General features: G+C 42.8%; 1 protein-coding gene and 1 long non-coding RNA gene across 3 annotated transcripts in view; one reads left to right on the top strand and one right to left on the bottom strand.

Annotated features, from left to right (window-relative positions):
• The window catches only part of lrmda (leucine rich melanocyte differentiation associated), a 159,720-nt gene that overhangs the window by 14,050 nt on the left and 121,476 nt on the right, over positions 1-24,194 (bottom strand). The window contains exon 6 of the mRNA XM_068652640.1: positions 4,029-4,113. Within this exon, the coding sequence (XP_068508741.1) occupies positions 4,029-4,113 (85 nt within the window). The remainder of the gene's footprint in view (positions 1-4,028; positions 4,114-24,194) is intronic.
• LOC125978874 (uncharacterized) lies at positions 8,745-15,853 on the top strand. Of its 2 annotated transcripts, XR_007485148.1 has the most exons (4): positions 8,745-8,974; positions 10,164-10,328; positions 10,418-10,583; positions 11,314-15,853. It is a non-coding gene; the product is annotated as an uncharacterized lncRNA (long non-coding RNA). The 2 variants fall into 2 exon arrangements; XR_007485147.1 differs by having other exon boundaries at positions 10,418-15,853.

The following is a 24,194-nucleotide window of genomic DNA, read 5'->3' as shown; positions in this document are numbered from 1 at the left end:
CTGTGATTTGCAGCAGGAGATGCACTGCATCATCATTGAATGGATGCATTTGAGTGACGGAGCTGCAATGATGAACATATTGCCGTACATCTGCATATATGCTGTGTATTCAATCTGTTGAAATACAAACGCATATTGTGTGTCTGACAATATGTGACTTCACGGTCTTAACTGGTTTCAACCAGTTATGTGTGCAATAGATGCAGAAGATGCAAAGAACCAAGAAAAAGCTCACATCGGCACAATGGCCTAGCTTAAGTCACCAACTCGAACAAAATCACATCTATCCAACGCTGTATATTGTGAATGGATAATTGTTCCAAATGTTTTACTGATACGAAGATTTAAGATTGAGAGGAAAATAAGGAATTTAGCCAAACCACTGACTGAGTAATTAAGAGGCCTGTCTTTTTGTCCATGTTAAAAAAAAATGAAGATTAGCCAGGACACTAAAATAAAAGTGATTTGTAGTCAAGAGAATACTGTATCATAAAATAAAATCCAAGCTATGATGCAACCCATACTGATTATTCACACTCACAATAAATCACTGCTGGCGACCTACGTATCGGTTTCAATAAATTAACTTCAAGGCCGTCCGTCAAAGTTGCTCGGCGTTTGGCTGAGTGCATTTGCGCAGAGAATCATGAAGTCATCAGTCAAAGCAACAACCTTTGCCTTCATAACGACAAGTTTCAACACTGGCTGTTTAGTCATCCATTAGTCATGCATCCCATCCAGATGTCTGGCGACGGCGAAAGCAGCAGGTGTAGATCAGTGTGAGCCCAGCTGAGCTTTAAAAGGCAGCGCTTAGCACCCACAGCTCCGTCATCTGGCCTCTCCCCGGCCTCCACCAGCCTCTCGACAGCCCATTCCTCATCATTTACCCCTTTTTGGCAAGGCCCTGAGCCTTTCTAATGGGCTGCTCTGAATGCTTCCAGATGTTTGTTTATTTGTTGTGCTGCAACTATAAAACAGTTTACTTTCCAGTTTGGATCCGTTCCCATTGCTCCCATTTTTCAGGGTTGGTGTGGGAGTTGCGGCACACATCACCCCCTAACATGAAATGAATGCGGAAAACAAATGTGATGTGCCCCATGGGTGTCATGACAAAGTTGTTGTTTTTTTGGGTCTTTTTATTTTTTTTTATTATTAATTTTTTTTAAAGCTTTGAAGGCTGCTTTCCTCCTGGGATTTTAATAACAGTTGTGCACCATTTAAGATACATCCATACAAAGTAGCTGGAAGCTGGCCCAGAACAACAAGATTAAAGGGGCCCAGGGCTCATACTGTATAAGGCGCATTTGAGGCATTCTTCCTTGTCTGTTTACTCGCCTTGTACAAAGATATCCCTTTCATTTACTGTTGTCACCGTTGAGAAATGGCCTACTCAAATTTAATCTGATACCTGTATGAAAGCAGCTACTCCTACCGCCAGCCACATTTATTTACATATATACAGAGGAAATGAAAGGCGTTTTATTAAAATATCCCCGGCGCACATGGATATATCAATCAAGTCTGAAAGGTCTGTTTCACTTGTTCGACTATAATTAGATCTGTGAAATAAACTTGTGAGTCATCCATAGAAGGTGACAGGCTGACTAACAATAAGGGAGCTGCCATATTGTTTTGCACACAACACGTGGAAAAGCTACGGTTGAATTTACTCTACAGGAGGAGTGTCAAAGTCGTTTCTATCACGGGCCACTTTGCAGTTATGGTTTCCCTCAGAGGGCTGTTGTGACGGTGACACCGAATAAATGTTGAATTGTCGCCAATTGTTGCAACAAAGTGATGGATTGCAAATTTTCATTGCTCAAAATACTGTATTCTTGCAAAATCTCAATGTTATTATTCATTTCACATGCTAATTTCAAATTTTGGTAGCGATTTTAGTCATGAACATGGAACTTGATATGATTTGCTTTTGAGGGCCACATAAAATAGAATGCTGACCCCCAAGCCTTTAGTTTGACACCAGTGCAAAATTTTCAATGTGTTGCTCCTGTGAAGTCCCAAGATGGAATTTTTGGGAGACGATCAGGCAAAGATAAGCATAAATAGTACTCAAATGTGGATGGCAAACCTAAATCTTAATTGGTTATTGGATAACTTGACTGCAATAAACAGATTGACATATCAGTAGAAGCTAACACGTGAAACTTTGGCTACCCTGCTCGCTGCCTACCAATGCTACTGTGGGAATCACACTGATCTACTGTAATCGCTGTCATAGGCACGCACCTATCCCCTAAAAAAAAAACTGAATTGCGCAACGTAAATCCAAGTCGACGACATGTAGCATCAGGCAAAGTAGTTTATACGTATATGGAGACACGCAGGCTGGGACTCACTTATGGAGTGTTAGATTTAGAGCGGACTTGACAATGGCGAGCAGTCCTAGGAGTCAGAGTCAAGGTGACAGTTGTGGAGGATCCTCGGGCCCCTCTGCCAGAGCACATAGTCCACTTTGCTCTGCGTCACGCCTTCAAGCAGACACTACGGATCCCCCCCACCAACCTCCTCGGCGGCGTCTTTTGTCTACTTCCATCCGATTTTTAAGTCCTATCCCGACTGCTTCCCTCGTCTTTTCATCTCCCCTTAATCTTTTCCTCTTGTTCGGTGTCAGACTCACTCTGCCAAACACTTCCATATCTCCTTTTTAATCCTGCCTGTACGTCTCCTCGCTGCCTTGTCTCCTCCAGTTTGACTCCTCAAGCCAGCAAAGATAGGAGCTTATTCTGGACTTGTGTCCTTGCTTTTTTCCATCCCTTTTTGTCCCAGGGGCGGTGTGTCCTGCCAGTACTGCCATCCTCTGGGAGCTACAAGCAGCTGAAATTACCTCTGGCATACAGGTGACAGTGTGGAGTGGAGCGTGGGAAGGGGGGGGTGCATACATAGTGAAGCGCTACCAAGACAATGCAACCTCACTCCATACTAAAAAGCAAGTGGATCTGCTTCTTAGGTGTAAAAATGGACCGTATTTAAAACCCGCAGATGGCCCACATTGTTTATTTTACAACTGCACAAAGTGTGTCGCAGTGAAAATGACACAATCATCAGCATATGGTCTCATCCAAATTGTTTATATCCTAAATTGAACTCATGTAAACATCCCACTTGTTTGGGTTTGGCATCAGATAAAGGTTGAAGTCAAACAAATAACTTCGAAAGAAGAGCAATGGGCTCGGAAGCAGCCAGACAAAGCTGACTTGGGAGGGCGAAGATGAGGGCTGTGTTATCTAAGGCTGCAGTACCGCAAGAAAATATCTAAGGCTGCAGCGCCGCAAGGGAAAAAAAAGAAAAAAAAAAAAGACTAAACAAATGGAGACTGTCACCAGTGTTCACATCTGAGACAGAATGGAAAATATTGCATCTGTCAGATGTCTTCACCTTTAAATGGACTCCTTAGCCAGGTCGGACTTGGACAAAGCACAGGACTTACGTCTGATGAGAGCTGCTCTCTCTACCAGTCAGGATCGGATGACACTCATCTGTCCTTGGCACTATAAATGGTTTGTGTGCAGGGACACTGGGCTTCTTTGTGTAGCCCACCGCTTGTCCTTCCTTTAATGTTGTTCTAGTCAAGTGCTTGTAAAGGAAAAAAGATCTTTGAAAATAGTCTGAAGAAAAGTTATGCACAAATTGTTTCCAAACACAAGGATGGTCGAGTACTTTGGGTCAATATGAGAAGTAATCAATGTCTTGTACTAACAAATCAAGGATGCTCACACGCTCCCACACGAACGCTCGGACAGGATTTAATGAGGATTAATCCGATTTATTCCCACATCAGACTGATGAGATGAGACCCAAGATAGAATTCGTTGATTTCACTGAAGTTCAATAGATTCCCACTCTCTGCTTTTGTTGCGGTCACGACTTCCTTCTATTTACATAATCCACAGGCCTGGATTTTCACCAATGCATATTTCATTCTGTTGCTATTAATTACATACCTGTGTGTAAAACAGGCTGCCTTGAAAAGGTTATGACGTCCAAAAGGTCTTTTGTTTTGCCCTTACCTTTGTGGTTTGTAGCATCCCTGACTCCTCGGGGTAGAGGTGTGTAGGGCACAGAGCGGTTCTCAAACCCGGCTTCGTTTAACGGCTGCGAGAGAGGAAAAAAGCAATGCACTATTTTAATGAGAATGACTTTGACAGCTTTTGACATAATGTCAAATAGTTGGAGAGGCCAGTCCTAGTTCAACATCATAACAAAACTTCAAGTAGAATTTATTCTGTTCAGATGCTCAAAGGATTTTTATATCCTAATGTTGGACAGATACAAATTGTAACCATGCCTCAAAAATACAGTAGGTCGCAAAAGTCAAACAAAACATGGAGCTAATGCAGTCATCGTGTGGGAGTTCACGTTAGCCGTAAGCAAATCTCATTCTATAGGAGCAACTCCAAGTATGTTAAGCTTCTTTGTCATCTTTTTTTAATTACGGTTATACTAATAATAATAATGATAAGAGTAAATGATCACAATATCTGACAATCTAGGGAATATTTTCACTTTGCTTTTTTTTTTAAATGATGGAATTGTTCCTGAAAGCACTGAATCATTATAACTCTCAAAATGTTATTGTGAGGAAAAACAACATAAAACAGCATTTAGAATCCTTCGAGTACGTAATGTCCCCAAAGCGGGTCAAGAGTTTGTTGTGTTTTTGTTCTTTGGTGCACTTTCAAGGTCCAAAACATCCTCCTTCCTTCCCGTAGCCTTTTAACTAGCGGAGGAGGTACTTCATCATGACATGGCCATATCTGATGCCTTTGCAGAAATAGTTTCCTTTCCTGCAGAAAGGAATTCACCGGGCCTTTAATCATAGCAAGAGACTCAACTGACAAATACATATTAGCGATGGTTTTGGTGCTGCTTTTTTTAATTTATTTTTTATTGTTGTTCCTCTACATGGCCATGCATAACCTTGAGAAATGCAACGGCCCCGCTCTGCTAAATGGAACCATATTTATCATGGGCAAGAAGAACACGTTGAATTGAAACAGATCAAAAAATGTGCTTTCAGATAGGATCTCTGAAAGGCATTAAGGTCGGGCCAGCATGTGTATCATATTGCATCAACGTGGAGAAAAAGTGACTTTGCTCCACACACGACGGTGGATTGATTTGGAAAGAAAGCGCCTGAAAATGGAAGCTCTGTTTTGACAGAGAACCTGCAACTTGGCACCTCCGCAGTGGCTCAAAATCTTAAAAGCATCAGTGTGGAACTATGGAATGACTAATAAATTAAAAAAATAAATAAATACGCAAAGTCAGAACATACTGTACCCACTGAGAACTAATACTTTAAGATTTTTGGATCGAAAGTAAAAAGGAACTTCCAACAATGAACAAGGTTTGTGACACTGATCGTGTTAATCTTTTTTCATAATAATTGAGAAACCAAAAAAATAACTAATATTATTTCTAGAATTTCTTTTTACATTTTCAAATGATCACATCTACCACATTCCCAGAAAATCACAATGTCCCATCGCTGGCATGCTATTTTTAGAACAGTGGTCTACTCTTGAGGGCACGTTGGGGACCGCCTGCTTTAAACGCTGATTAAATCTTAACAAGATATGCTGGCTTGAAGCTCAAATGTTTTATTTGATTTCCGAGGCCTATTATTTTTCTTGACAACTTTGTCCCATCTCCACATTATACCACTATTGGGGCTCCACTTTGGGCTTTCCACTGGCATCATGATTATATTCTCAGCCCTTCTTTGCCTCATTTCCTGTCCCGCTTGAAAGATCACAAAGCTGCCTTTAATCCAGCTGCTTGTCATCTTCCTCGTTGCCACATTATTAGCAGTACCACACACACAAAACCTCCTGCAGGAGGTAAATTGAGCCTCATCTTCACCCCCCTCGACACTTTCACTCCCAAGGGACTCGAGTCACCTTGCTTTCAGGATGGCCAGCCGGTGCTCCTTGCACGACACCGCCCGTTCCACTCGCGCTCGCTGATCAAAAGACCCAACCCCATTCAACAGCTTTCCTCGTCACATCCCGTCCTATCTGCGATGATTCCACCCCACCCACAGTACATCAATCAGCACCCCCCCCATTCCCCTTGGACTGATCCTCCCCTCTCTGCTGGTTGCCTGCACTTAATATACTTCAGTCAATAACCCAGGACAGCAGCAATGCTCGGGCATGACAATGAGTTGCTTTCAAGTTGTTCAAGTAAAACTCTGATCCAATAAACACAATGTGTGTGTGTGGGTGTGTGCGCCTTTCTATACATTGAGCAGGAGTACCTAATTTTGAGAAGTCGTGCACCGCCGTGGTCTCATCACTTTCTTCTCCAGTCGTACCTACACTGAACAGAGGGAGGTGCTGCTGTGTTGTGTATTTGACACACTCCTTTGCTCCCTCTCCCTCAGCCACTCTCTTTCCCTCCCTCCCTCTCTCCGCTGTCCAGATTAGTCTGCTCATCAAGCTGAGCATTGTTTTAATTTGCCAGGCCCGGGGCATATGCTGAATGGTCGCGTCATTATTGTCTCCACGCGGTGTGAGTTATCACCACAGCACGTGACAAGGCGCTGCAAATTTACAGGCGAGGAGGACTGTGTGTGTGTGTTCATAAAAGGCTGGATGGACAGAGAGGAGGAGGAGAGAAAGAAGAAGGAATGGAAGCGCTGTTAGATGTCACCATGAAAGATGATGGCCCGCGCTGGATAATACATCATCACATCAGGGCTTGTCTTGTCGGCGCCTTTTCTGTGTTGTGATGGGAATAAATGCTGATAAAGCCCGAGGCAATAGTGATTATTACTTCCAATGTGTCACCATGAGGCAGGGCAGGGGAGGTTTTGGAGGCAAAGCAGATACATGGCAAACATACACAAACACCTTCGCTGATGGTGCAGTTGGTCGCTTAGTTAGACTCTTTTCTAAAGTTTCCCTTTTTTTTTGTTTTAAAGTTTTGCTTGGGTCATGATTAAAAGGCTAGGAAATGTTTAAATGCGTGATCAAGAATCAGGAACTCTGCAGAGGCCAAATAATCGCAATTGGATTTGCATCATATCGTACGTATAATGATGTATAATAATATTTCAGATGACTGCTCACAAAGTTTTGTGAATGTGATTATCACATGGTAAACTGCAGGTTATAATATGACAAGTTCAGTATCACATTAAACCATGATAAATTCAGGTTTTCATGGCATTTATTTTTTTAAACAACTGATTGGAGTGCTCTACTTGATTGAATGTTTGCTGTCCAAAGAAGTCAACACGATGTCAACTCTGGCATGATGAGCTACTAATAGCGACATCATAACTAGCCCAGGAAGCACGATTGTGCCTAATCCCATAGTGATGTGTAAACAGGAGCTTAGAAGATTCAGAGAGAGGTTATCCATTTGCTTTCAACTTATTTGAAGTTAAGGCAGCGGATGCGCACCTCGGCTCATCCCGACAAATCCCACGTCGACCCGGGCTCACCTCGCCGCTGAAGACAGAGCGGCCATACAATCTAATTACAGCGGCGCTACAGAGGGAGAGAGAGGGGTGTAAACAGCAGGCTGTTTTATCTCCTTATACATCTGGACAAGTAGACAAAGTGCTAAAAGGAAATAAATGTGGCCTGACAGCCACATGAAAGGGTTCAGCCAGAGGCTTACTGCTACTTGGGGCACAGGAATGTTGTTGCTAAGCATCAGCCTGCAACCTATCAGAGTGCACGGAGGGCCTTGTCCTGCCTGGCAGAGCCCAGAGAGGGGGTGCAGGGGGCTGACATTGAGAGGAGGCTTGGGACTGGAGGAGATTTTTGTAGCTTAAAGCAATTGTTGCAAAAAAAAAAAAAAAAAACAAGCCTTCTGCTTTGTTTTCTCCTGACACCACTTGGGCTTTTTGTACTTGCAAAAGACATGCAGAAAAATGTCTTTTGATATGTTTTCTCTTTGGGTCTATATCAAACTACTTGTTTGGTGTCTTTTGCGCGAAACTCTTGTTTGTCGTCTCGTCTCTGTAAAGTGCTGCCGCCTTGTGATCGCGCCATGGATCAGAGGGGATGCCACTCGTGAACTCATTGGAGTCAGCGTTTAATGTCGCCGCTTGGCTTTGATTTTTTTCTATCATTTAAAGTTTGAGAGATCAGAAATAATAGAAGAACTTTTTTTAAAAAGAATAAACAATGGAAAAAGAAAATACTATCTCACTCTGTAGTCACAGTAATTCAATGAAAAATACAAACCAGACCACAAGATACCTGCCGATTGAGCATACGGCTTTTCAAAGAGAAAATCTCGAGTATTAATGATATCAAGATTAAATGCGTGGTTAGATACTTAATATTAACTTAATTAGTGTTGCATTTGTAGGTTGTTGGATGCATGACGGTCGATGGGTATAGACAATAAATAGACAAAGAGACAAATAGTGGTGACGCTCCTATGAGAAAACAGCTAGCTAGCAGTTACGCGGAAACAAGCTACGTCCAATTTCATAGGCTACACATATGGACACAGCTTCTGCTCTAGCGAGCTTAATTGCTACATACGTAGCTGGATAGACAGACAGACATAAAATAGAATTAAATCATTGTAGTACAAGTAAAATAAAATTACGGCAACAATAAACGTGATGCTAGCTCTAGCAGGATAAACGCCTCTGCCTGTGTATTTATTAATGATTAAATGTTCTACTCCAATGATGCTTTAGTGGTTAACAGTATCATATGATCAGTGATCATAGGAGCAACTGTTTTGATGTTTCACCCGAGGCACAAGCTACCGTCAGTGACACCGGCCGGGAACAGCACGCATCCCCACAAGTCAAAGGTTGAGTGCTGCTGGGCGTTAATCATCCATGGCCATGACTCACTGATGCTAACAAGGCACTGTTTTTCATCAAAGCAGAATTTTAAAAGTCATTCGACCTTTCTTTGTGGAGTCTTGTGGAATAAGCTCAGGTGATTTAAAGCGGAAATGTAGGGCCGCGTTACAGGTAAATAGCACAATTAGCTTGGGGCTATTTCTTGTTTTGGTCCGATTTGACCTTTTCTGTCAGTTCCGAAGCGGCAGATTAAGTTAACCTTCATTCTGAACTTGCTTATTTTAAAATCAACTACAATTAAAGCGCAGGAAAAAAAAAAAGTTTCAGACATGCTGTTTTTTGCATCATCACAATGTACAATTGTACTTCAATCGGGTCGGAATCAAAACGCTTCTGATAATATTGTGCAATCAGAATTCTTATCTAAAGTAACACTAAGACCTAATCCATGTGACTCCATGATCATTTGCGTCTTTATCTGAACTGAAAACAAAACATGTTGACAAAACAGAGGTTGAAAAATACCATCATCACTATCAGATCGTCACATGATGACAAACAGACCCAAAGTCATCTGACACAAAATTGGACTAACTATAGATTTAAGTCACAACATTTTTAAACTTTTATTTACATCATTGTTTTATTATATCATAGATTCACCTAAAATATTGTATGCATTGTGTCTTGGGCTAAAACCAGAGATTTTTTTTTTTTCAATTGTGTATTTGCAGTACCGCTAACCAAAAGCAGGTCTGTCAGACCCAACTTTAAATAGTCATTTAGAAAAATATTTGTGTGTATCTTCACTCCACAAATGCAGCAACTCAGGCGTGTGACACATGATGAGGCTTTCTCTTCCGTTTAAGTTCTGCAGCTAACATCGGGCCTGTTTTCTGAAGTGTAGGCTGTTTAATAATTGAAGATTCCGGGAGCGGGCCTGTCACACAGGCTTGTCTCAGATATTTCCTTTGCAATTAGAACCTGGGGAGACATTTGAAGAAGGCCCGAAAAAAGTCTTGTAAAAAAAAAAGTGACACGTGAACTTAAAGGATATTAGCTCTTCACACGAGTCAAACGTGAAGGTTACTTAGCAATGCTTAACTCAAAACTCAAGACGCCTGTGTGAAGTGCATGTCTGATGCAACCCTGCTACGAAAAGACGCCGTTTTTCTTTACTTGAGAAGGCTTCGACAAGATGCGATCACAAAAGGAATACAAATATTTTGGCTCAAGGACAAATATACATATAAATATACATATACACACATTATATATATATAAAATGTGTGTATATGTATATGGATTATTATCTTGTGCAATTTCAGCAAGGATGAGCTTGCTATCTATTTATCTACAGCTGGCTCCCAATCCCTGACAACCTTTGGCGGGGAGATTCCGCCCCTTTGCCATGTCTGAGTCTCCGTGCGGCGGCGATAACGCTGTCATCTCGCACACCGATCATAAGTCACTGGCAAACGAGCACACAGATCCTCCGTGGCGAGACAGAACCCTCAGCGGGCCTGTAAGCTGTATCATTACACCATGTCATCTTTATGGCACGGAGCAAAGCCCGGCTCTCTAATTACATCCTGCCCTACTCCATTTACGCAGACAGGGAAGCGAGCAGCAGGCAAACAATGCGTTGGAAAATGGAGTGCCTCTGCCTGCTCGTCCATGCACGCCCTCCTCGCCTGCTCGTACGTCCAGACGCCGCCACAAGAGGCGAGATAACAGCAGGTCCTCCTCGCCTACTCCACTTCAACAAGGACTCGGCAAGGTGAGCGGCCGCAGACGGAGGAGACAAACCAGGTAAAATAAAATAAAAAGAAGTAGCTGCCTTTAAACGGTAATTGCGCCCCTTTTCCCCCCCGAGCGTGCTCGCAGGTATATAAAGGAGATTTACAGGCGGCGGCGGTGCAACAAATCAGACGGCCCTCTGAGAAACACTCGTGCTATGAAATTGTTTAATCTCATCAAGTTCTGCCTTCTTCACTGCAGCCCATAAATCACAAAGTCTTTGTTGTCATAGAGCACCCGAGGAAGGCAATGGCTGCTCTGTATATTCAGATATGCACATACACGAACGACTGTGCACAATTCACCAAGAAGTTTTCAAGTGCTTTTATGCATCAGTCGAAGGGATGCCTATGTGACTACAGGACAATTCCAAAGTAGTCCTTTTGAGCACAATTCCAGTACGTGATGCAGTCTGGGGCTGACATTATATTCTTATTCTTCAAAGGTCGTGCACTCTATTTTGCCTCAGTTGCTTCAAGACATCACTATCTCGACAAATCCACATAGGACACAATAGAACATTTGCGTTGTTCATCATTCATTCTCCACGAACCAGGAAGTAGCTTGCTAAATGCTAACAAACCAACAGCATGAACTTATGTAATGACACGAAATTGATCATGTGCTGACCTCGTGAAAATTGAGGAGTATTGCGAGTGCAACCGTAAAACGTCAGATGACTACAAACGCAATGTATGTCTTTTTTGCAGTACGTATGGAGCAGCCGCTACATCCCCAAACCCTCCATATTAGCCGCCGTGCAGCTGGCGGAACACGAGCGTCCTGATGGATATCTCATTTCCTGCGCTCGGCATCCGACGCCAGCAAATTATTACTGCATAAATTTCATGTCAACAGAAACGGTCAATTAATTAAGTTAAAAATGCACTCATGATGGCGTCTACACGCCGACAAGGAGAGCCGGGGGGCAATTTTCCACTCGGTGAATTTACTGCAGGGGTCAACGTAATGGAGGATTTTAAACTTTGTCATAAAGTGGCAGACAGGCCAATGTCTACACAGAAGCCGCCTAACCCGTGACATATTTGCATAAAGCATATTTATGTGAAAACGCTAGAGGACGGCGGCAAGGGGGCGAGGGGATAAAGTTTACAGCCGGGAACAAAACCTCTGGCTCTCGAGTATTTCACGCGTCCGGGTAGCGATGACGGTAGCACCTTTTGCCATTTAAGACGTGCGAAAATGTACACGTTTAACCGCGCTTGCGACGGCGATGAATTATTCATCGTGCACGAGAGGCTCGGTTGTTTGTGGGGGTGCTTGTTTATTCAGCTTAGGCCGTTTATCAGGCGGCCCGAGATCCCACGGCGGGGATGAGCCTCAAGATTTATCTGCGTTCCGACTCCAAAACAGATAAATCAAAGGGTGTAATCACGCCGCCGCTGGCCTACATGTGACCCCGCTGAACTAATGACATGGGGATATCTAAACCCCCTTTCCTGTTCCTGGGTACGGCCCTAAACTCGGTCGGGCCCACCCCCGCAACCTCTCGGCTGTCAGAGCTAAAGACAGACACTGAGAGAGGGAAGGGAAAAAAAAACAAAAACATGTCCCTTTGTCCTGTTTACACGCCGCACTAAAAATAACCACGTCAGAACAAAGCGGCAGAGGCTACTGTATAACAATGTTGGCTCAAACAATAGCGGCCGGTATTGATTCCAAGTACACACGGTTCATGAGCTACGGCTATTCCCAGTGTGAGAGTCCCTCCCGCCTCCATCCCCTATCGGAGCACCGGCTTCTGATTTATCATGTCTTCTGCTAGCGGGCTGTCCGCTGATTAAGCCAGCGGAACTTTGTTTCACTCTCCCCTCTCTTTAATCTGTCTCTTAGCCAGATAAATTAGCCAGCGCCATGCCAGCTCCCGCTCTCTTTACCTCCCTCCATCCCTTCTCCCTCTTTATCTCCTCTGTCTGTCACAGCGTGCCGAGAGAGCAGACACATCTGCAGGAGATACACTAACACACATTTAGCCCAACCTCTGTGTGTGTGTGTGTGTGTGTGTGTGTGTGTGTGTGTGTGCGTGTGTGTGTGCGTGTTTTTCCTCCCTTTTTCTCCCCTTGACAACGTCCTGTCAAACAATCTCCCTCTCCCCTTCCTGGACGGCCTCACACGCTTTGTTGCGAGCTTGTAAATCAGCGACTATTTACGAGCCGCAATCCCTATTCTTAGTCGTTTAATGGCGACACGTTTGCGGGTGAATTAAAGCGGGTTTTATTCACCAGGCCGTGGGCCAAGGGGAGGCCTGACTGCTACACACACACATACATACATACATACACACATACGCACACTCTTCTCCACTCTCGCCCCCGGTGGTAAATCACACTCATTGTCGCAGTGCTAAGCTAGTGTGCGTCACTGAGGGGGTGAGCAGGAAGCACTGGGCATAATTCTGCCCATCAGTTAAATTTATAGTTTCGGTAGCTTTGTAATCTCAGAGCCATAAATTCGAGCGGTTGACAGGCAGGAATTTGGAGTCATCCGGGTTCTCGGTGGCTGCGGACCTTATTTCCATCTCTACTTGGGCTCTCTCTGCCGTTAGGTAAAAAGGTAAAATGTTTTACAATCTTTTGGTTCATGTTCAAATTGTTTCGAATAAGGTTGACAACATGGCAAAAGTGTCAAATAAATAAACGTCCAGTTTATGAGGTCTTATTTTAAGTATAATTACAAAGCTTTCAACATCTGCTTTTGAGTTAGTGCACTTGGCTGTGGCAAACAGCTTAAACACAAGTTTAAGCCCTAACAAGATGTAAACATCATAAATATATTTACTTGCAGTGCTGTTTTGGTTAGCAACAGAGTTCAAGGATAACTCTAATGTCTGAAAGTGAACATTATCAATAATTACAGTTACTACAGCCAGATTGCAAGTCTTGTAGCTTCCAGTAAAATAAACGTGGATGCACACAACAGTTAGGCAATATCGCTTTTTTTTCCCCCAATGGGAAAAGGCACACGTCTATTTGAGGGAGGCATTCATTTATTCATTCATGCAAAATAAATGATGCACCTGAAGACTTAATTAGGGCATGACACCAATTAGAAGGACAGCCACCACTTCATGTTTTCCAACAAGCTAGCTTACAGTTGTCTTTTACTCGACATTAACATTTAAATGTCGTAATGTAAGCGGTGTGAGCAAAGCAAACCAAAGCACATCAATGGCTTCATAAAACATGCATGGTGGGAGACGCACGGGGCCTCCTTTGAGGCTTTAACCTAGCAGAGGTTTACAAGACGCTAGCTCGCCGGATCCAATTGTGTTTAGGTTAAACGGTGAAGAGGAGCCCACAATGAACCACATCTCCCTTCAACGCGTCACATTTACATATCACTAGCTGGCAAGCTTGATATGTAAACGCATTCCATCAGAGGAGCGACTATGAGAGTCCGCCCCGTGTATAGCTCACACACGTTAAACAAAGAGACGGGAAGCCGAAAGAGACATCGTATGTCATCACCCAAGAGAGATAATGGTATTGTTATACATGCTTGATCACAGACACTCTCACGGTATCTCGCACTCTGTTTCAATCACTCTTTGTCTCTCTATCGCCCTCTCTCTCTTTCTGAGTGAAGATACTAGCACACTTCAGTACGATAGCTCCTCTTCTCGTTCAAGGCCTAGCATCTCAATAGTTTTTTTTTTTTTTTTAATTGGAGCACTTCAATTTGCAAGCCTAGCTGGAAGGCAGCTCCTCCTGATATGTTAATTGCAGGGTACTTAAGCGCTAAAAGATTAACATAAAACCTTTTGGAAACAAGCTAATAGTTTATGATAATTTGCGCGTGGCCTTTTGTCTGTCCGTCATTACGTTGCCTCAGGCGGCAATTTTATCAAGCGGCTGTAAAATATCATTTAAACAAGTTCACGTAACGGCGGATAATCGCTATCATTCAATTGGGCAACAATGGCGCTATTAGCAATATGGAACCATAATTAAAGTATTTGATTTTTTTTTTTTAGGAAGCTATTCATAATGTTGTGCAAATGATGACACAGCGGCAACGTGCCCTAGTGAAAGCACCATCACCGGGGCAATTAAGAAGAAGTCGGGGTTATCTCCTCGGTTATCAAAGCTGATTGAAGCTTTTCGATGTACGCTCAGGTATTAGATTTCGACACAGCTGAAGAATTGGAATTTTGTCTGTTTAGCAGAGGACAAGGGCTTTTCATTTGGGCTGATTGTCAGGAAGATAGATGGGAAGATGGGAAGCTAGCCAGTGGCATCTACTCCTACACTATCTACTCCGAGACATGCTTTTCATTTTTTAGATACCTAAACCTGGACTCATATGAAAAATCATCTTGCTCTTGTGCAATAAATAGCAAAACAAAAGCGACTAAATCCATCATACACAATGACATTCAAGTCTTTAGGATTGTTCCTATGAAAGTAGCTTATGGTTCGTTTCACATTAAAGTTGACTATTATTCCAATATAACAAAGCCATTTCCATCTCATGTCAATAGAAATGTTAAAGTAAGAGTGTACATGAAGTTTGACAAGTGACACACATCACCCCCTTTACCCCCTTCTCATGAATAATAGAAAAAGTCCTTTCAGCAAACAGTCAAATAGCTGCTCATTCATCTGCATACCTGCAGCCTTGCAAAAATGATTGGCCTGCCATTACGGCGAGTAGCAGGATAAAAAAGAAATGTTCCCCAAACAATTTGCCTCAAAATGAGACAGGAATGATTCTGTTCTTTTCAACGGCGCAGACAGGCCAGTGTGCATAATGATGTTAGCGTAATGGGGTGACAGATAGACTGGGAGAGCATGACATTAGCATGAGAAACGCTCCAGTGAGCAGCCGCTCAACTGTGGTCTCAGAGGGCCCCCTGAGACGCGCTCGCTCGTTTGTCTCGCGCCCGCTACCAGCCTGACAAATGAAGACACGCCGCCGCGTCTTATGCAGAGCGATATAGCATTCCACTTTAGCCAGCCCGTGACTTTAATGACGGGGAGGAAAAACCTGCTTGTGCAATATAAAAGCTCGCTATCTCTTGTCTTATTAGGGATGAATCACCTCAAGAAAGCACACACTGTCTATGCCTTTGGGAGATGCCATGGGAGCATAAATCGAAAAATGCTCCTTAATCAATGAGACAATTTAAATTAAGGAGTTGATGGTATTTTTTGCTGCTCTAGGGCTCCCCATACAGGTATGGAGAGTAATTTCTCATTAAGCCAAATATAAATGAATCGTGTTAAAGAGCCCTGAACAGAAAGACTGACTGAACAGTGGAACTCTAGATAGAAAATTAGATTTAAAATAATATTCAGTGCATTTCTTAAAAATATTTGAATATTTTATTATTCTGTGGTTATAGAGTCAGCTACGAATATGATGTTTTTAGTTATACTCAATGTAATAATAGCCATAGTCCCACTTCAGGATATTTAAAAATAATCAAATTTGGAAATATTTACATTTATTAGTTCAATTTTGTATTTTCTGGCATTTATAATGAAAAGTGGTTTAAAAAAACACCGTAAATAATTTAATATTTAAAGTATATGGATAGCAATACAGCCATATTAAAATGCAAATATATTGAACATCAACATTTATTTTGAAAAGAATGAGACAGAGACGTGAAATTATTAGCAATCCTTTTCGCCGCTGAAGCTATTCTTATGAGGTCAAATGATTACGTTTTGTTGCCTGAAGCAAATGTCCGGACAATAAACCCTTGCTTTGTTCTGCAGTCTTCTTCTCAAAGGCCGTATAAAGCCTAATAAACCTCAGGTGGATGTAACGCCACATGACTTAATGTCTTTATCAGCAAATTCCAAATTTTGCCTGAAAGAATTGAAATTACGAGCATGCATTAGTTTTAGAGGTGGCGATTCACTTAAAGAACCGTCAGCCAATCAAGTTGTGTGCTTTTCTCAGAAACAGAGACAATGTATTCTAATATAACCCTGAAAGTCTTTTTCATAGCATGTCATTTGCACTGAGTGGCATAAAAAAACAAAAATTAAAACCATATCTCACCGTTACGCTGAATACCCTGGGTATGTTATCCTTTCGAGTGAGAAGACTTTTTTTGTGCCATAGCATAGTGTTGCAAGATGGGTAATAGTCATCAAAAATATGTTCTATTTGTATTGTATTGAGGATCAAGTTGAATATTTTGCAAGGGACCATGCTGTTGGCTTTACTTGGGCTCAAATGGCGTATGCCGTGCTGTGTAAAGATGTCATAAAGCGATAAACGTGTCATAATGTTGCCATGTGTTGTATCTCTATGATGAAGTTACAGAAATAAGCATTTTTCCCCCCCATGGTATGAATGGTTTTAAAAGCTATAGCTAGGCTAACCTCGAGACTCATCAAAAACCCTGTTTTTTTTCATTCTCTCTACTCTGTCCACTTGCTGGCTGCATGTTTTGCTGTTCCACAGGGCATTAGCGAGAGCAGCGAAAGACCGATTCCAAAGACCTCTATAAATTGTCCAATGAGATTACAAAAACACATAACTATCGACCTCCAGCTTTGAACGTCGACGCGGAATCGATAAGTCAACGAATGCATTAAATCAGAATTGCGGCACTTTCAGCCACAGAAGGCGGCCTCCAACCAGTGGACCCCTGACAGTCAAAGCATGTCACCGTGAGGGTCGAATGCCTCGTGTAATCATTTATCTTCTCCGTGAGAGTGCGTCTGCGTGTGGTATAGGGCCTGGCGACAGCAGCTTCTCTGAGGCTTTATCTCGCGCCACGACAAGACAACCTGGAATATACGAGCATCTGGAGCTCCTCTTCAAACACAGCCTTATCTCACGCCAAACTCCCCCCCCCCCCTCCCCGGCGAGGACAGAGCGAAGCGTAAGAGTGGCCCGGACGGGACGGGACCTCACACCATCATCGCAGCTGATGCTGGGAAGGGTCCCTGGGAGCGCATGTGCGTGTTTACGGGAACCTGACGGATTAGAGCAACAAGCTGACAGGGCTGTGCCGGAATCCATCTGCTTCTCTTCCGTCTTATGGGTCAAGCTCAAGACAAACAAACAGCATCCCTCTTCATCTATCATCCGCGACCTTAAACACGAGACTCAAAACGTAACGCAGACCCTGCCAGTTCGCTGGAGCTCAAACAGTGAGGAACTTGAACGGGGTGTTTGAGATCAGAAAATAATCAAAGTCAAAAGTATGTGTTTCATGGCCGTCAGCACTGGCGCTCGCTCGGAACAAACTCGCAATTGTGTGGGTGAAGAAGATAAAGGCCCATTCACGGTGCCCTCAGCCAGCCTATCGGGGTTGTGTGTGTGTGTGTGTGTATGTGTAACAACGTGCCCCTCTCTAGGGTCTCTACATACGGCTGTGCCTCACTTCAAAGAGAGGGCAGAAGGGCAGCATGCGCCCCCTCCTAGCGCTGATCCCTTCAGCTCACAGCTGATTCCTCAGTGTGTGTGTGTGTGTGTGTGTGTGTTAGCCCCTCTAGCTTTCATTGCAGACAAGCTTCCACACTCGTGTTGTCGTTCTTCTGGAGGATGCTTGAACCAGAACTTGTGATGTCCAAAGGCCAATGTCATAAGTTCAATTCAATGTAATCTTTTAAAAACGTCTTTAAATGTCAATTTAGACTTGACTGCCATACACAGTCGATGTCGGTATTTCAGGTTTTGCGCAAATCAAGAGGATGAAATGAATTTGGATGTCAACAGTGCTAACAACGACATTATCTTCACTTTGCCGATTGCACTATAACCCACTTGCTTTAAAGCTCGAATTTGAAATTCAAACCTTTCAGAATAAACCAGATTTAATTCTTATTAGAGGCCTCATCATGATACACATTTTAGCAACACATCACACACTAATATGTATTAGTTCCAAAACACACATGGGCTGTTTGGGTTCAAAATAAACCAACAATCGGAATGGCGAGGAAGAATGAGGGAGAGGAAGTGCAGCGAAGAGAGGAGAGGAGCTGATCCGCGGCACAGGGAGGTCTGGCCCGAACAAATCCCTTCTTTTTTGATCTCTTCATCCAGATGAAAGAACAGCGGCAGGCGGGATTATGTGGGACAATTGCGCTTTCTTCCCTCAAACCCCGACTGGATCGGCTTTTGCAAGGGCCCTAATCATTTTCAATTAAGCCTGTTTTCTGACATCCTGTAAAAGCTTACAGTGCTGGCTTGAACTCTCCCTGCATCACTTCTTTTGCTAAGCCGCTCATTGCCAGTAAGTGTGTGTGTGTGTGTGTGTGTGTGTGTGTGTGTGCGTGTGTGTAGCGTTTCCCCTGACACTTTGAATGGGCCTGGACAGTTACTGAGGTGCCAAATTGCACAGTGATGTGACAAATGTGTTTTGACAATAACAAAGGAGAAAATGGTACGAGGGATTTACTACTGTGATGTTGGAACGGGTCTATTTTATAGCAACAAGCCAAATACTGCCACTGGACACTAATCCTTACCTGAAACCCAACTTTGAAACACCACTTAGTGCTCTGTCTCGTCAAACAACACAAACAGGTCAAATAAATGCACAACAAAATCTCCAAATTTATGGCCACAGCAGCTAATCAAATCACCAAATTAGAAACCTGTCAAACTAAAAGCAGCAATTAAATCTGTTTTTCCATCATTCTCAATTATTTTGCATACAAATCTTTGAGAACTTTACCAAGCCCCTGCTTTTCAACTGGCTACTTAATTTTGGTTCAAGTTGAATGTTTCAAAGATGGAGGCAGAGACAGACAGCACCATTAGCAGGCTCTGGACCAGACCCAACCCTGACAAGCACTCACTGTTGCGCAATGGGCAGTCAGGAGGAATGGTTCTCTATTTGCCCCTTGGTTTATCCTGAGAGAAGAGAAACGAAACAAATGTCCATCAATCTCTCAGGCCCAGTAGGACGGCCAAGACAGCCAGTTTGAGGACAAACGAGTAAAAGCTTGGCTGGATCCGACAGCCGGAAAATTAAAAGAGCCCATTCGATTTGCTGAAACTCGAGAGATGGTTTACATACTGTAGATTTGGATGAAAGATGAAAATGTCTCAAAATGATATACTAGAGCGGCTAGAAGAAGACAAGGTGACAGAATTAGTATCCCGGCAAATTGTGTGCAGTTGGTGGCAAAACAAATATAATAATTGCGTTGCAGCCTGACAAAAACCTTCACACTTTATGATGATTTGAACTTTTATCACATTCTCTGTTAAAGGTATTTCGCCAAACAGCATGTTTAACAATGTTAGGTTTACGACAATTATATCTCCATATGTTCTTTACCCATTGTCTGTTATGTTACGGCCTTAAACTTAAACCACCAGATTGTAATCACTTCACTTGACTTTAAGTGGATGCTTGGGCCACATCATGTAAAGAAAAAAATTTAAAAAAATTACGCCCCCAGAGATTTTTACAAAGATATCACATTTACAAGAATGGGACAAACATGTGGGCTAGCGGAACACAAAATGCCTTTGGTTATGGCTGTCACGACACAGAGAGCAAGAAAAATCAACAAAGAATACAAAAATGGACAAAGGGGATATCGTATGAAGTTTGCACCAATAAATGTCAGTCATCCTCGGACCCCGAAGGCCTAAGCGTTTTTTTTTTTTCCAAAACGATTTTATTTCAGCCTAATCATTGTATTGTTTAACCCAATAACCATTTACATTGTAATTGCCTACAGCTGTTTGCTACTTTTTCAATATTTAATGAAAGGCTAACTTGCACCGTGTCAGAAGAGTCTTACAACAATACCTCAAAGTTGGTTAACTTTCAAAACAACCATTTTTCGTTGAGATCAATGATGTCAGTGTGTCAATTACGTTATGTGTCAAGATAGCAAACAAGGCAACAGCAAGTGGAAACCTACTAAAACAAAAATGGCGATCGTGCCAAACATAGCTTAACAAAAAACACACTTTCCGACAGCACTGCTGGAAAAGTTTCCCTTACGATCTCCACCGAATCCTGCACTTCTAATCACCTTTCATCACAGACCTGTGATCTCAAGCTTCCTTTTGTGCTCCACACTTCATCATCTTTATTTTCTCCCCTAATTGCCAGTGAAAGACAACCCTCTTTCATTCTGCCTACATGCCAAAGCTTTTTTATCACGGAGGCAAAAAGTGTCATGCATGTCTGTCCGCATGGAGGAAGACGAGGCCATGGCTGAGGACAAACCCCAAATTCTCTGGATCTGTCGCCAGCTCGGAGGATATCAGTGCCGTCTGCTGACACAAAGGTGAAGGGTACAAGGCTACCAGGGCTTGGGAGGAGAAATAGGAAACCCCGAAACACAGATGGACCAATCAGAGCACAGAACAGAGAGGTCTGTTGAAATCAGTCGTTTATTTGCAGCTTATTAAGTTTGGACTTTATCTTTGCTCTTTTAGAAGGTCATTAGAGTTAAACAAAGTGAAGGAAATGTTTGTTTTTGTTCCATTTCCAAAAGACTGCAGTAGTTGTGTCAAAAAGTCATATGTCTCATAACATAATGGTAGCCATGGTGTTCGCAAGCTGATACGAGCAAAGCTGCAACTGGTTGGAATGTTTGTTTAGGCTTATTTGCATTTTTGCTTTGTTGACTGATCTAGATGAAGTTTTGTTCCTCCAAAAAATGGATAAAATTCCACAAATGGTAAAATTGTAACAAATCTAATTTAGCTTGTTAGCAGACTCCCTTTGGCTCTTTTGCATAAAATTACAATAGGAAAAATGAGTCCTTTCTGACTACCTTATTCTTTTCCCCCGCAAATGCCATCGTTTGTTGCTGCTCACTAGAGGTTGTGTACCCAGCATGTTTGCCTTGTTCCATGTCAGTGTTTAACCTTTTCAATATGATGTTTCAAAGACCCCCGGTGACCACTGTACCCACAGCACAACGGCTTATTGTCTTGCGGGGTTTACGTCCGGGCTCTTCGGCGGAAACTCACTTGAATGCGTGACCTACTCAAAGAAAGAAATGGGAGATGAGCTATGCATGAACGGCAATTAGACAATTCGGGGGATCACGTTATATCTCGCTGACAAAAGGTGCAATGTTAGGGTGGTAAAGTTTGAAAACTTTCAGGAAGATATGGCGGAAGAAAACAACATACACCTTGAAGACCGTTTCACAAGGCACTTGAGAGAGAACTAGATTTGTCTATTTCCATGATCTTCTGTGAACTCTATTTTGAAATCTATCGTTGATTCAGTTCTTGGCATTGGAGTGTGCAGGCATCCCTAATGAAGTGGCAGTGTGTTCACGGTTAAACCGTCGTTCCAAGAACGGGGTAGACGGAAAGCGGGAGAGACACGAGGAGACGTCAGCCTGACAGGATCTAATCAAGAGTTGCTCCAACATATTACAAGTGACTTAAGCTCTATCTTTCCTCTCACTTAAGTCTCACTCAGTCTCAACGAGAAGAAGCGGAGCGACGGAGACCAAACGAGACAGAGAAGAGGATTAAAGTCTGAAACGAGAGCCGACTTCCGGTGCCAATTTCGGCATATGGCGGGGCCGAGCCGCGGAGAGATAAATGAGCTCTTCAGCGACGAGAGGAAGCCCATTGGTTATCTGCCGTGGCACTATTTACCGACAATGACGATGATAATATCAATCAGCGGCCTGTCGGCAAGCCAAGTGGGCTTGCGAGGAGAACAAAGGCGACGCTGTCTCTCGTTTGATACGTTTACAAGGAGATGTTGATGTCGCTGCCATTCAGGTGCAAATAATGTCATCGCCGCGCAACCGGATCAGTGACGACTAAAACTGCCCGGGGCCCTTTTCCCAAAACCTGGAAAAATAAAGCTGACGGGTTAATGAGCTAGCAATCAACACGAGGGGAGCGACGTCAGGAGCAGCAGCAGCAGAGCAGTGACATTTCTGCAGTCCTGGGTGAAATATAGCTGTGGGTAACACCCCCCCCCCCGGCCCCCCCTCCCTTTCTTTTCCTTTGCCTTTAGTGGTGACGAGTGGGAGAAAGCACATGGCGGCAGCGTCAGGGAAGCGCCTGTGTAATTACTTTTGGCCATCTTTCAAGCCTCGCTCTCACCGGAGAGAGATGTGTGACAACATATGACAAGAGAGCCAACAGGCTTTCCATACAGAATAATGGAATCCATCATCAGTGAGGCAGACACACCTGTCTGGCTTTGAGAACAATGCCACACTGCCTATTTATTAGGTGCCAGAAAAGTTTATGTTTGCTCGCTGACAGTGACAGCAACTCGATCCTTTTCTTTTTTTATTGGGGGGGCTCAAGCTTTTGGGGGAAAACAGGGGAAGGGAGGGTTGACTCAAATATTTTCTTCTCTCGGCGGTGCAAGCTGACTTCTCTTTCTTCTTGATAGCTGTCTGCTAGAGTCAGAAGACAAATAACAAAGGCTGTCACTCTCCCCGGAGGCTTCAACTAATTCTTTTCTTCCCCCTGTACCATTGAAAAATATACAGCACACATTGGACGCTTCAAGCCCATCACCATCTCAATCTTTATCGGAATCCTGTAGCAAAGCAGGAAGTGATTCAATTATTCATGCTGGTATGATATCTGTTTCCAGTATGATTGATAATGAGCCAGTGGATTACATGAGTGGGTTTTTTTTTTTTTTTTTTTGAGGGGAAAATATTAGAAAGCACTGTCAACAATTGTATGAGAAAATGTTTCAAAAATCCAATCACAGCATAATAGCATGCATACACAAGTCTGTGTGTTTACTGCCATAATTTGCCAGACAAATAGTTACTTTAAACACACTAGTTTATGCAAATTCAATGGTGTGCTTGTGGTGGCCCCTGAGGGGGAAAAAAAAACACAACATTTTGGGAGCGTTTCATAAAACACTTTTCACGCAAAATGACTATGTTTTAGGGGAAAAAAAAGAATGTCGCAATTGCCAACATTTCAGAGAATGTTTTGAAGAAAACATTGCACAGTACTCAACACGATTCCCAAAACGGCATGTTTACAAAAGCACAAGAATGAAGGAATAACATAACCATGTGACAAAATTGATGAAGTCATTTTTTCATTTTACTTGTAATACTGAAATGATGATAATGTAAGAGTCATTATATTAATTATATAATCAATTAATATAATATAATAGAATTAATAATGACCAATCCAGCCCTACCTAAAGACAAGTCTGAGTATTCAATAAACAAAAGAAACATGTTCTTTGCATCTTTTATGATTGCTGCGATTTTACCATCATTTGTCAGCTTTCTGACAATAAGTAAGAATGACTTTATTTTTAAAATAAAAAAATGCTTTTATTAAAGAAACGTTTCAAAAGAAACGTTTAATGTGAATAGATGAAAAAGTGCATTGTTTTGTGCAAGGGTGTCTGCAGGCCACCGATTGTCAGGCAGCCATGTTGTCGCAACAGCCCCGGCTGTCATCGTAACAGTTAATAATTAGGCGTCCTCTCACCACAAAGCGCGGTGCCACGGCGACAAAAGCCAACGGCAAGACGAGGTGCTGGCTTTGGCGGCTGCAGTCTAAATAGTCTGACTGATGATTAATGAGCAAGGGCCACCGAGCGAAAGCGGCAATCTTGCCTTTGAAACAAAGGCTGCCTGCACACGGAAAAAGTCAACAAAAT

Source organism: Syngnathus scovelli, chromosome 12 (assembly GCF_024217435.2).
Source record: "Syngnathus scovelli strain Florida chromosome 12, RoL_Ssco_1.2, whole genome shotgun sequence".
Lineage (NCBI taxonomy): Eukaryota > Metazoa > Chordata > Actinopteri > Syngnathiformes > Syngnathidae > Syngnathus > Syngnathus scovelli.
The sequence above is the reverse complement of the archived record's forward strand: the minus strand, read 5'-3'. Positions and strand labels throughout refer to the sequence as shown.